A 12,338-nucleotide genomic window follows, 5' to 3' on the forward strand; every position below is an offset into this window, starting at 1 on the left:
TGAGGCTTAGTAACATGCCTGTAAAGCGGAAGAACAAGTTTCCGTAAAGAGGGCAGTTTATTTTTAATATAACGACGCCTAAATTCAGTTTAGAAAGAAGTAGATATGTATATATGGTTGTCGGGCGCTCAAGAAAGAAAAGGCAGACATGAGAGCGCAGGACTTTCATGATTCGACAATATTAATAGCTGACGCACCATAGTCTCCGTCTACAGCTTGGCACGGTGTAAAAGTCTGCCTACTTAAAATCACCGCAAAAACGATGCGTTCATGAAGGAAGCTGGCGCTTTCCTATAGTTGGATCTCTTAAAACGCAACCGTGGTACTCTAAATTTATTTATTTATTTATTTATTTATTTATTTATTTATTTATTTATTTATTTATTTATTTATTTATTTATCAGAACGAAGGTAGAGAGGAGAAAGACGTATCAATCCTTTGCTCACTTTAATACCCGGCCAACTATATCAATCGAAGTATCATGGCCGGTTGATGAGCATTTCCATTTACGGAGTAAGACAGATAACACGCACTTATCGCGCTGTTGTTAATTATTGTCAACTGATTACAAGTGCTCGTTTTCTGATTATATTTATTTGAATAGTATCTGCTTCCCTATACGTTACAAAGAAGCGTAGCCGAAAAGTATAAATTGAATAACAATAGGAATAGAGGGAAGAAAGAGATGGTGACTCAGGTTCTCTCACCGTCGCTGAAGAATTTCTCTTCCATTTGAGTCTGTGTAAAAGATTCCGCCATTCTTAAGTTCGGTATCGAACCTCGTGATGATTTCTTTTCCTTTCTGATCGCTGTAAGTAAGGAGAAAAAAAAAGCAATGTCACACTCTAAAAGATAACTTAGAATATTCGGTGTGAGAACTCAAATAGAACACACTATATTTCACACGGGTAGCGACGTGGGTCTGTTGGTGCATCATGCTATTAAAGGGGCTCCGGAACACTTTTCCATCAACGCTGCCGATCGGTACTCGAGGCTCCTGAGAACACTTGACCTAAATAGTACAGCGCGGCGCGCGGCCCGGAATTTACGATTAATTCTCAAGTCAGCTAGAAATCGCTCACTCTTCTCTCTACAAATGATGCCATATACCCAAATGACCGCGCCATAATACCAAAGTCCAAGGCCATTTGCTGATTTGAGCCTCGTGAGCCGAATAGTTACAGCGGCCGCCGTGGGATGCCGCAACGTGGCCGAACTCGCGATCACACTGAAAGTAAGCCGCACGTTAGAAAGAAAAAGAAACAAGAAAAAAAGTGCGCAAGGTCATGACGCACGCTGACGAACGGGCGTTTCTTCTCGCCCCCTTGTCATCCCCCGTCCCTCCCTGCGTAGCTTTCAGCGCGCTGGCTTGTACGAAAGGAGAGAGAAAGCGCTTAAAGCATACGACAGATCCCTGTAACTCCGCTGGTACTCGACGGATTCTAAACATTTTTGCGGTAGCCAATTTGTGAGGCAGTAAGCTCTTTTGGTGAAGCTATTCCATGATTATTTTGGAAAGCGTTTACAGGGCCCCTCTAAAGACATGCTAAAGAGGAAAAGCTGTTTTTATCTTATTAGTAGATTACCCTTCATAAAACCAGGTGCTCCACTCTTGCAGCGATAAGATGCTTGGCAAGCTAGGAAACGTGTTATACCAAGATACCGGTGGCGATGCCACCTTGAAGCTATCGCTCCAACACGCCATGACATCATGATTATGACGGCATCTGCATAGCCCTCGACAACAATGAATTGCGCTGTGTCTCGAGGGAGCTAGATATATAACGCGGAAAATTTCAGGGAAATTTATTCAAACAATGAGACCAAATTACGAAGAGAAAGACGCTGAAGTCTGGGACGTCACAACATCATTCAGGTTTAGAAGTTTCGGTGAGAAACCGCAAAATGAAGCTCTGGCTTTCATTTCATCTTCTAATAATGCACCCACAGCGGTGAAATTAAAAAAAAAAGTTGTAAAATAATGCTTTGCCAGTCTAAATTGATTTAACGCTTCACATTATTGTCCATTCAGGCTGTAAGGCTTAAATAACAAAGAAAAGAAGAAAGCACAGTACACAAACTACAGCGCCATTGTGTACACTTTGTCTCCCTGTCTTATGTTGTCCTGCGCTCGACTTCCGTAAATGCATTATCTATATTAAATATTTAATAAGGAAATCCATTCAAATGTCAAGAATACACACTGGCATTTCGAGGTCTGTGTATATACGTATATCCAGTACTTGCTGCGTGGATACGCATGCCGAGTACCACTCTTGAACGCGAAGCTCAATGGTCTTCACTTTTTAAAAAAACTTGGCTGACGCTATAGTCGTGATATCCCGTATAGCAAAAAAACCCCACTGATGGACTGAGCGGTTTTACTTACGCCACAGGAATGGAACCAACCACCCAGATGAATTCGACAAAATCTGCGTCGTCGTACACGCGTATCACTTGCGTCAGCCAGTCGGAAAACTTTTGGTGAACTTCCTGGACAATGGTGCCATTTTTCTGCGGCGGAAATGAAATCGGAGGCGCTCAATCAGATGGGCTGCTCCACCGTAAGCACCGAAAGTCACGTATTCATACGTTACCGTTTAATGAGAAAAAACTACGCATACGCACTCGCCCAACAATAGCGTGTGCCGGCAAGTACAGCAATACGTGCGGATATTACAAATTAAACACGTATTGTCGAGGAGTATGCCCAGCGTAAATCGCATTGACGAACTACCCCGTAAGATCATCCAGAAGTTGAGATCCATTCTCGCGGTAAGAGAGCACGCTCAGTTTAGTCAATCATCGTCACTTGCACGCGCCTGTGTTCGCGTGTATGGCCTACGTTATCAGTGCTACCATAAGACAATAACGCCGTGGGAGCGAATAAACGTTACAAGGTAGTATTTCTCTGTGGTACTGCTTCATATCTCAAAATGAACGAAAAAGAAGGAACAAGCAGGACGCATACTTTAATCTGCATTCAAGGGAGAACTCAAATTAGTTTTCCTGCGTATGTTACTGCTCATTTTTATGAAGGTAAGTGAAGATTACTACAGGGCGCAAAAAAAAGACAAAGAAAACACAAGGACTATGGGCAGCCACGAAACGACGCATAGTTTCGTATTGCTGTAGTAATTATCTATATTGCACAGCCTGCTGCCACACGAACATCGCTCAGTAGTGGTGTGGGAGAGTAATATGACCGAGATTAGATAGATAGATAGATAGATAGATAGATAGATAGATAGATAGATAGATAGATAGATAGATAGATAGATAGATAGATAGATAGAAAAATCAGTTTAACCGCAAGGGTGAATCAATGAGTGCGATAAAAACAAATTGTAGTGCGATAGATAGATAGATAGATAGATAGATAGATAGATAGATAGATAGATAGATAGATAGATAGATAGATAGATAGATAGATAGATAGATAGATAGATAGATAGATATAATATAGCGACTATGTCACAGTTTATCCTAAACGTACTTCATGAAGCGGGAACTCCACTGTTCTTCTCTCTTTGAAGTGAGCGGAGCCCGCACAATTTTGCCCAGGCTGGCTGAAATTTCGCAAAACTCATCCATCCTGTCGCCGGGTTTTTCCCGCGCTGAGGCTCAGCTTTCTCCACTCTCCTGACATGTTTTCTTTTCCCTACGCTCTTATCTCGTACTGCTAACAAAGCCTTAAACATTCAGCAAGAATTCGAAAAATTTGTCACGTAAATATGACCAAAACAGTTCACCCTCTTTTTCATTCGCATTATAGCCGACGTTTTTACACGTTGACCTGAGGCGTCATTCTAAGATCAGCCCTGCAGCACGCATTCACTCAATCGCCTCCCTCCCTTCCTCTCTCCATCCCACCCTACCTCTCTTTCTGAGTAATAAAATGCCACTAAACTATAGCGCGTATTTTAACGTAACAATACAGCGCCAATGTCGTTCTTGTGTAGCAATTGGTGTATACCTAAATCATGCGCCAAATGCAGCTCCACTACTGTTAAACCTGAGGAAGTGCGTAGAGCACGGACACCCAGCGATTCCCGTTGAGCTGTTGTTAGGCTCTATCTATGAATGATATCTCTCAGGAGTTTGTAACGCCGGCGCCGGAGAAGCGCCAGTGGGAGGAGCAATCGCGCTTATGGCGAGGCGGTGGCGCCCTCGCTTGCGCGGCGCGGGAGCCAGCCGCACGTTTCCGAAGCGTTTTTAGCGATATTAAAGGGGCCCTGCAACACTTTTTCAACATGGTCAGAAAACGCTGCTGATCGGTAGTCAAGGCTCCCGAGAACACGCGAGCCAAACATTATAGCGCAGCACGCGGCCTGGGACTTACAATAAATTCGCAAAGTCAGCTAAAAAGCGCTTCCTCTTCTCTCGACAAAAAATGATGCTTACGGCGCCACAGGCAGGTTCCACGCCATTGGCTGATTTGAACATGGCGCGCTCAGCAGCTACTGCAGCCGCTGCGAAAGGCCGCCACTCCCCCGCGCGCGATCGCACTGAAAGTACGCCACGCGCTCGAAGAAAAAATTTCACAGCATATCCACGGGTGAATGATGAAGAGCTTGGGCAGAGCTCCTGAAGCAGGGCTGGGCAAAAATACTTTGAAATTGTATCGCGATACGATACAAGATACTCTTGCCAGAAGTATTTGAGATACAGATACAAGATACTCGCGGAATAATTGTATCCGATACGATACTTCCCAATTGTATCTTAAGATACTTCGATACATTTGCAAATTTGCTGTTATATATCTATATAATGAAGCAGCAAAAGCCTATGCAGAAATGTGTTTACTTGAAAATTTCTTAACTGCGACCAGCTTTGTTTAATTTTAACAAAATACCTGTTTGTATCACCAGATACAAACTTTCTTGCTCAAGGCGTATTAGTTTCATTTCTGAACGACTTATTGGGATTTGTTTGGCTGCTTAACATGACAGATCTTTAACTGCTGCGCTGTTAGTTGTTTTTGCTTGACGCTTCTGTAGTTTATTGGTGTCGCTGCTCTCCTTGGAGACTAGCTAGCTGGTTACCATCTACTTGCAAGTGCCTTCGCACGATGGCGCAAATAATCTTGTCCGCAAACGTATTGTTTTCGTAATACCGCATCCACCGACAGGTGTACAGCAGCAACAACGTTGGTAGCGATATTGTTTGACGCATCGTGTAAAGACGATGAACTACATACTCGGCGCTCACAATTAATTGAGGACATAAAACTGCAGTGATTTTTCATATTTTACTTATCTGCTGGCGTAAAGCGTTCGTTAGCAACATAGTCACTAACGTGCAATCTTTTACCATTTGTTGTCCGAGAGAACCTGAGCCGCCAGGAAACGTCTCAGACGTATTCTAGCGGCACAAGACGCCGCGGCTTATCACTGCTATTCACACTATTGCCACTTCTAGCTCTGCTTACCTGCGGATTTGTAAGAATAAGAATACTTTAAGGTGACCTTAAAAAAAGGAAAACAAATATATTTAAGTCAAATAGCAAGGTGGTTCCGTATTAAACAATCAAAGTGAATATGTATACAGGGTGTTTCACGTAAGTAGAACCCAATATTAAAAAAAAACAAGTGGTTAACCGTCGCTGAATGAAACCAAAGGTATTTGGTTTGCCGTCATGTGGCACTCATTATGGTATGTTTTGTACTAAGCTTAACTGATTAATTAAATAAGGTCAATTATGCGACATTGCGACATTTTTTAATATTCACTTTAGGGCCAACTGCGCTTCGACCCATCGTAGAGCGAATTCCAAAACGACCGACCCAATCTTTTTTTTTTGGCAGCGTACATGCTGCGTGGTGAATGTTTTCGGGCTTTTAGAGAAAGCCCGCGAAATATTGCCGCGTCATCTTATCCGCATTCAAATAACGCGCCCATCCATGCGCATACAGGACACGCATGCGCGCCGTATTGTCGTTGCCGCGCAAAGACCATCGTGGCACGCGCACCTGGTCGGACCCGGCTCGCATGCGCCACGCGCTCGGGACTTCGGATGAAGAAAAAGAGGAAGACAGTGGGATGTTCTCTATGGTGTTCGACTGAGTCGCAGTTTTTACACTTAGAGTTGTGGGCACAGGTTCGCCCTTAATAAATACGTTTGTTTGACTAGTCTCTGTGCTTCAGCATCGCTACAATATGAAATAAAACCACGTTCGCCGACAGTTAAAAAATAAGAATAAAGCAGAGAACGTATTTTAGCAGCAGGTTATAAAAGACATATTACAATAAACAGATGGGCAAAAAACTATGCAGAGGATTAGGTAATCTATGGGATGCGAACGGAAGACAGCAAAGAAAGCACTTGTGCTAACAATCAAGTTATCATTAAAAGAACTTTTCGAATAATTTAGCAGGAAGAACAAAGACACAGTACAGTCAAAATATTTCCTGTTAGGTAAATGCATCTAACGTCAGCACCGATTGTGGGACGCTTGTTAGAATCTCCTTTGCATGTAAGTCAATCTCATCGTACTATGTAAGTCAAGCTTGCTTCCACAACATCTTTCAAATCGCTGATGTGTGAAAGGCGCGAGACGCAAAGCAGCCCCATTCTTGCATTCTTGAGACATTGCAACGAAGCATCACGCAAAACAAACTTCGATAGCGACAGTATAGCGGCATCAGAATTTGTGCGAAATACGCCGCATGCACTGAAGTACGCAGAGTGCAGGGTCTATGAACAAGTGTCATGACATCAACGGAACTAAAAAGAAAGAAAACATCTAGAAAAAAAAAGGCAGGCGGCGCGTAGACGTTCGCACGCTTGTTTCTGTCGCGATGGCGCGAGCGCCATCACGTGACTCTGCTCCAGCAATAGGGACGCTTAAACGTCATCGCCTGTGCTCGCTGGAACGCTCTGGCGGAAATATACAAGGATGTTATTGTCGTTAGTTTTATTCAGGTGGCTTAGTGGCAGCAATATCAGCTTGAGAACCGGAATTCCGGTCGACGTTTATTGTTTCGCACGGTGGTGTTTCTATAGCAGTATCTTGTATCTTAGGATACACGATACATTATTGAATGTATCGGAAATACAGATACAGATACTCATTTTGCAAGACGTATCGCGATACAGATACAAGATACCCAAAGAGTATCTAAGATAGTATCGAAGATACATGTATCTTCGATACTGCCCTGCACTGTCCTGAAGCAATCATGGTTACACCGTGAAATCTTCAGTGGTTTCGCCCAGCAGTAATCAAAGCGATAGCCCAGTACATCATCAAAGGCGTGACAAACACTGTATATATTTGTACAAGAAATTTTATTAATCGTAAGCGGTAGCTAGACGTGGCTTCCGTTCCTCCTTCATTATAACGGCTTTATGGTCGGTGAAGTGATTGATCGGTGATGGGTCGTAGTGGGATGTTTGCAAAGACGAAGTAGTGGGCAGTTTGCAAAGGTGGTTACGCCGGACAACGGAGACGTGACAAGGTTATACCCTTGTCACACGGGTAGTCTAACCACAATTAAGTACGACAGCCGTTAAGTCTAACGGCTGTTATACCTTGTCACACGACAACCCTAACCACAGTTAATCCGCTAACGACCGTTTTCGTAAACGGAGGTAGGCAACCCCTGTTAGCGCCGTAAACTGACGTACAACATGGCTGCCCCCATGTCGGAAGCGAGCAGCTCGGCTCCCAGCGAAATATCGAGCCAAAAGCGTGTCAAATGGACCGTTGCGACGACGGAGGCGTTGATACGCATTTGGGAAGATAAATTACCGGCTTTGAGGTAAAAGTTCGTCCGTGCTGCAAAAATCTCGTGTGCATTTCACGAGATTGATACACGGCTGCGTTTGTTCATTGAACAGGGCTTCACACTATTTGATAGACTCGCATCAAAACACGCTGCTGACGCGTCCATAATCGAGCGCGAAGCCCTGTACAAGGCGGTGTTATAGCGGCGTTGCACGAACGCAGCCATGTATCAACTAAAGAACGCTTGGAAGCGCTGCAAACGTGTGACAGCGCCTCTGTCTGGTTTACGGTAACTGTGGTTACGTCCACTAACTGCAGTTGAGTATAACAGCGGTTAAGCTCACCCGTGTAGGAGCTTCGCCCCTAAAAAAGAAAACGTACTGAAGGTCAGGAGGGGCGCGTGACTTACCCCCTTCCCCGTGCCACACCTCCAGCGCTTTCGTCGCGGCGAGAGAAGATTGAAAGCAATTACAGCGTGCGACAAATCTATGTAACTCCGCTCGTACTGGATGGATGTAAAAATTTTTGCAGCGTTTCATTCGTGAGGCAATAAGTTCCTTTAGTGAAGCTACTCCATGGCTACTTGGAAAAGTGCTGCAGGGTTCCTTAAAGTTAATTATTGCAATTAATTATTGGTTATTTCTGTTAATTATATTCTTCTAGACCATGTTCGTTTATTTCACCCGGTTTTGAGCATTGCTAGCCTTGTTTTAGGCCTGTATTGACCACTTCATTTTTGATCGTGATCACGCCACACGATATGTACGGATGGACGAGAAGCCGGATCCCTGAAGCGCTACGTACTTAAAACCCCTCGCGTATTGATGTTGTCACCTTAATGTCTCACGTGTACTATGTGAATAAATAAATCCAAGAAAAGGCAGAAGTTCAGGAAAGACAGAAGCTTGAAGAATGAAAAAAAATTTAGAACACAGTGGCACCCCGTGTTCAAGAATTTATCGAAAAATTAAAAGTCTTCACGGTATCTCGCACCCTTGTTTATTCAAGTTTCGGAATATTTTTTTCTTTTGTTCCTTTGCACCCACAAACTGCATCATTACAAAGGCTAATCGCTAGCTGTTCAAGGGAACTTTTGAAAATGAAATCTTTTAATTCAAGAATTGAAAAGAACTAACCTCAATATGTACCAGTTCGGCTTTGTCCGCCACCGGTAACGGTTCCTGCTGCTGTGGTCTGAATATGTAGGCGCCAGAGGCTCGGTACTGGAACTCGGTGTTGTTACCAGCGTGACCCATGTACCAGTAGAAGGACTGGTTCACACGGATTTTCGTTTCCTTCCACGAGATGGCGCTGAGGAGGCCACTGGCACAGTCGATGAATGCGCTCGTAACCTGCAAGGAAGCAATGCGTTGCGTGTGTCTCTAGTTCTTCGAAATACAACTCCTCCGAGAAAACGGCGATGACGCTGCAACTTCCGATACTCTCAATTACTCCCACGTCAGCATTCATAATTCCTGACAGATTTAGAAGGCGCGCCATAATTTAAGACTCTGGTAAAACATTAATCACTCATCTAAACGAATATCGACACTTCTTGTTCCCTTGGCGTAGGAATTTCTGTTCAACAAGAACAGAGGAAGTTATTTTTACAAAATTACGCTGTCGCGTTCCAAAACTAAACTTTTATATGCACAGAGTTGGTCTGGCTCCTTCTCCTCTTTGCTCGTTTTGCAACAAGGACGAAGCAGTCGAACATTATTTTTTATCATGTAACCGCTTCAATGCACTGAGGAAGAACATTCTCAAAGCGGTGTTTAATCAAATTAGATTGGATTTCATTGCTTCTAATATTCTGTCCTTGCGAGCCTCCTCATTAGGTCATTGTCACCGGGATTTCTGTTCCGCTGTACAAAAATTCTTAATTGAATCAGGGCGGTTTGGATTTCGAATTTTAAAATTAGTATTATTAATTTATTCTATTATATAGCGCATTAGTCATACAATTCATATGAGACCACCTCTAACTTATTCGTTTCTTGGCCAATTCCCCCCGAGCGGGTGTGGGCCATTCATAAAGGGGATCATCATCATCGTCAACTTCTAGATGTCAAGCACCTCTCCATAGTTTCAGAGAGTTTACTTCCCCACAGAGGCACGCATTTGTGTCGCTGGTTTAAGACCGGAAACTTGAACGCCCTAGTGAATTTCTTCAGGGATTCCGACATCGCTGTTTATCCAAACATAACATTTTATGCAGTAACGACGGACGTTTAACTCATTATATGCGTAGTATTTACAATAGCGGGTGAAAATTACTTACAATTTGTGTGGAAACCAGTTAGGTCGACTGCCTTTCACAGGAGAAGGGCACGCGCGCTGCGGTACTGTGGGCTGACCAGACATTTCTTTTTTCTTAAGCTGTAATCGAGTATTGTTAATAGCGGTTGTCTTCAAGAACTTTTTCGTTTGACATCAGCCGAGTGGCCTTCGCTATAAAGGCACGTTCACACCGAGCGTGGAGCACGCAAGCGGGCGAGCGGATTTTAAAAGCGGAGAGGCAGCGTGGGCGCGCGGCTGTTCAGACCGACCGCGTTGCCGTCTGCCCACTCCGCCGCGGGAGCGGTGCAATCCACCAATCCACGGTGGACGTGTCGCCATCTTGCGGCACTACGAGACGCTGAGCGCGCGCTTCTCGAGCCCTGATTGGCTGCAGCCAAATCGGCCAACTTTTCCGCGCGGAGAAAAGCGGTCCGGGAGCGATCCGGGCAAACGGCCGCGGGTTTTCCGCTTTTGCGGATAATCCGCGTCCGCTTTCCGGATCCGCGCTCAGTGTGAACGTGCCTTAACGCTACTTGGCTGACGCGATTTCTGCGTGTTTCCTGCTCGCCGCAATTTGGCGGCGTTAGTTCAAGGCTTCGACATTCGTAAACATCGTTGCTCTTGCAACGAGAACGTCTCACTTTCACAGTGTCCGCACTTTTAGTCACGCATTACGACGCCTGTCGTCTAGTGTTTCGACATCTCTGCCGAGATTCCTCCTTCGCACATTAAGCGACTCGGCTTTGTCACGTGAAGATCCCTCTTATAGTTTCGTTGTTCTTTCCTCCGCAGTTCGCCCCATTAGTCATGACAAGAACTCACGGCAAATTTTAGTCGTAACTCATACAGCGGCGTGATACAGGCGTCATATAGAGTACAGGCACATCTACCCGTGACTATCGCACTAACCGAAACGAATCCTAATGGGAGAGCTCGTTAAAACACAACGAGCTTGAAACACAACGGCAGGCACAGATAAACAAAGTATGTTGTTGGTCGAGGCAACCATTAGAATGATATTGAATGAAGGCTATGTTACTGTTATCACGACGTATAGCCGACATCAGCCAACACTTAGCCATTGCTCGTAATACGCGCGTAAACACGGCAGCGTAATTCAGTTACAAATTATCGGCGACGTCAGGGACATCACACTCTTCCGCAATATGAGCTGAAGCGGCCCAGGAAGCCACTGGCGGGCGTGTCCAAAATCCTTGCGCCCCGGTAGTTGAGCGTTCACCGCAGAAAGAGCGTTTCCATAGTCAACGCGCGCCGTTCGCTCTCTCTCGCCACACGGCGAGCGCTGAGGCGGTGGCGCCCTCTCTTGCGCCCAAGCAAATGGACCGTCACGACAGCAGACGAGGATGTACGCCGACACGCCGAGACCCTAAGGCGCTTAGCCCCTAAAATAAAGGGTGGCGTTGGCATGATACGCAGTTCACGGTAAGATAACCACACCGGCTGGCTTTCGCCTTCGAGTCGTCTTAGGCGAGTGCTTAAGAGACCCTGTGAGTTTACCGCCTCTTCCCGTTTGCAGCTGCTGCTGATTGCTATGTAGCAAGAGTACACAACATGTGCCCCCGGGTGTTTTGACCATTCTTAGTTAACACTAGGCATATGGTTCGCGCCCCTACACGATTAAGCCTTAAACGTATTATAAAATGTGTCGCACTTCAGTCATCATATTCTTCCCTCAACTCAGGCTCAGGATTCTATACGTCTTATACACGTAATGTTTGTAAGTTTTTGTTCGTAATAAGAAAGCGTGAAAGGTAACTAAAGTGGATGCTTGGGCGCGTTGGTACGACATGGCGAAAAGAAAACAGAGCAAAAGACGGAGCGCAATAAAAAGGAAACAACATCGCTGTTGTCTGTGTCCTCCTTTTTCTTGTGCTCCGTCTTTTGCGCTGTTTTCTTTCCGCTGTGAAAGGTAATTTCCGTTCAGTAAGACTTGGTACTTGGCGAGTTGATTCATACTTGAAAGGTAAATAGGTATGCGAAAATTGCACACAAGCACACAGTAAGAAGAGCTGCGCTTGTCCATAATTTTTTCTTAATGTGTCCTTGCGGACAATTTGCGCATACCTGTTTACCTTTCAAGTAATTTGCGTCTGTTATCTATGAAGTCGGGGAAGTTTAGTTAACTGCATGCAATATTTAGAGCACCTAAAGGAGCGGACTTGCTTAACTTAAGGCATTATTGTTTAACGCACGGCACCTGATTACGTCTGAATTTTTTTTTCTTATTCCGACAGCATGGTCATTGTGATAAAAATAATGGCAATTCTTGCTACCGTTAAATCCCGAGCAAGCGCCCCCTTAAG

At 44.7% G+C, this 12,338-nt stretch overlaps 1 protein-coding gene across 1 annotated transcript in view; it reads right to left on the reverse strand.

Moving 5' to 3' along the window:
* The window catches only part of LOC119390505 (lysosomal alpha-mannosidase), a 58,366-nt gene that overhangs the window by 13,255 nt on the left and 32,773 nt on the right, over positions 1–12,338 (reverse strand). The window contains exons 17-19 of the mRNA XM_037658115.2: positions 8,871–9,086; positions 2,391–2,515; positions 709–810 (exon numbers count right to left, since the gene is read on the reverse strand). Of these exons, the coding sequence (XP_037514043.1) occupies positions 709–810; positions 2,391–2,515; positions 8,871–9,086 (443 nt within the window). The remainder of the gene's footprint in view (positions 1–708; positions 811–2,390; positions 2,516–8,870; positions 9,087–12,338) is intronic.

Source organism: Rhipicephalus sanguineus, chromosome 4, assembly GCF_013339695.2.
Source record: "Rhipicephalus sanguineus isolate Rsan-2018 chromosome 4, BIME_Rsan_1.4, whole genome shotgun sequence".
NCBI lineage: Eukaryota > Metazoa > Arthropoda > Arachnida > Ixodida > Ixodidae > Rhipicephalus > Rhipicephalus sanguineus.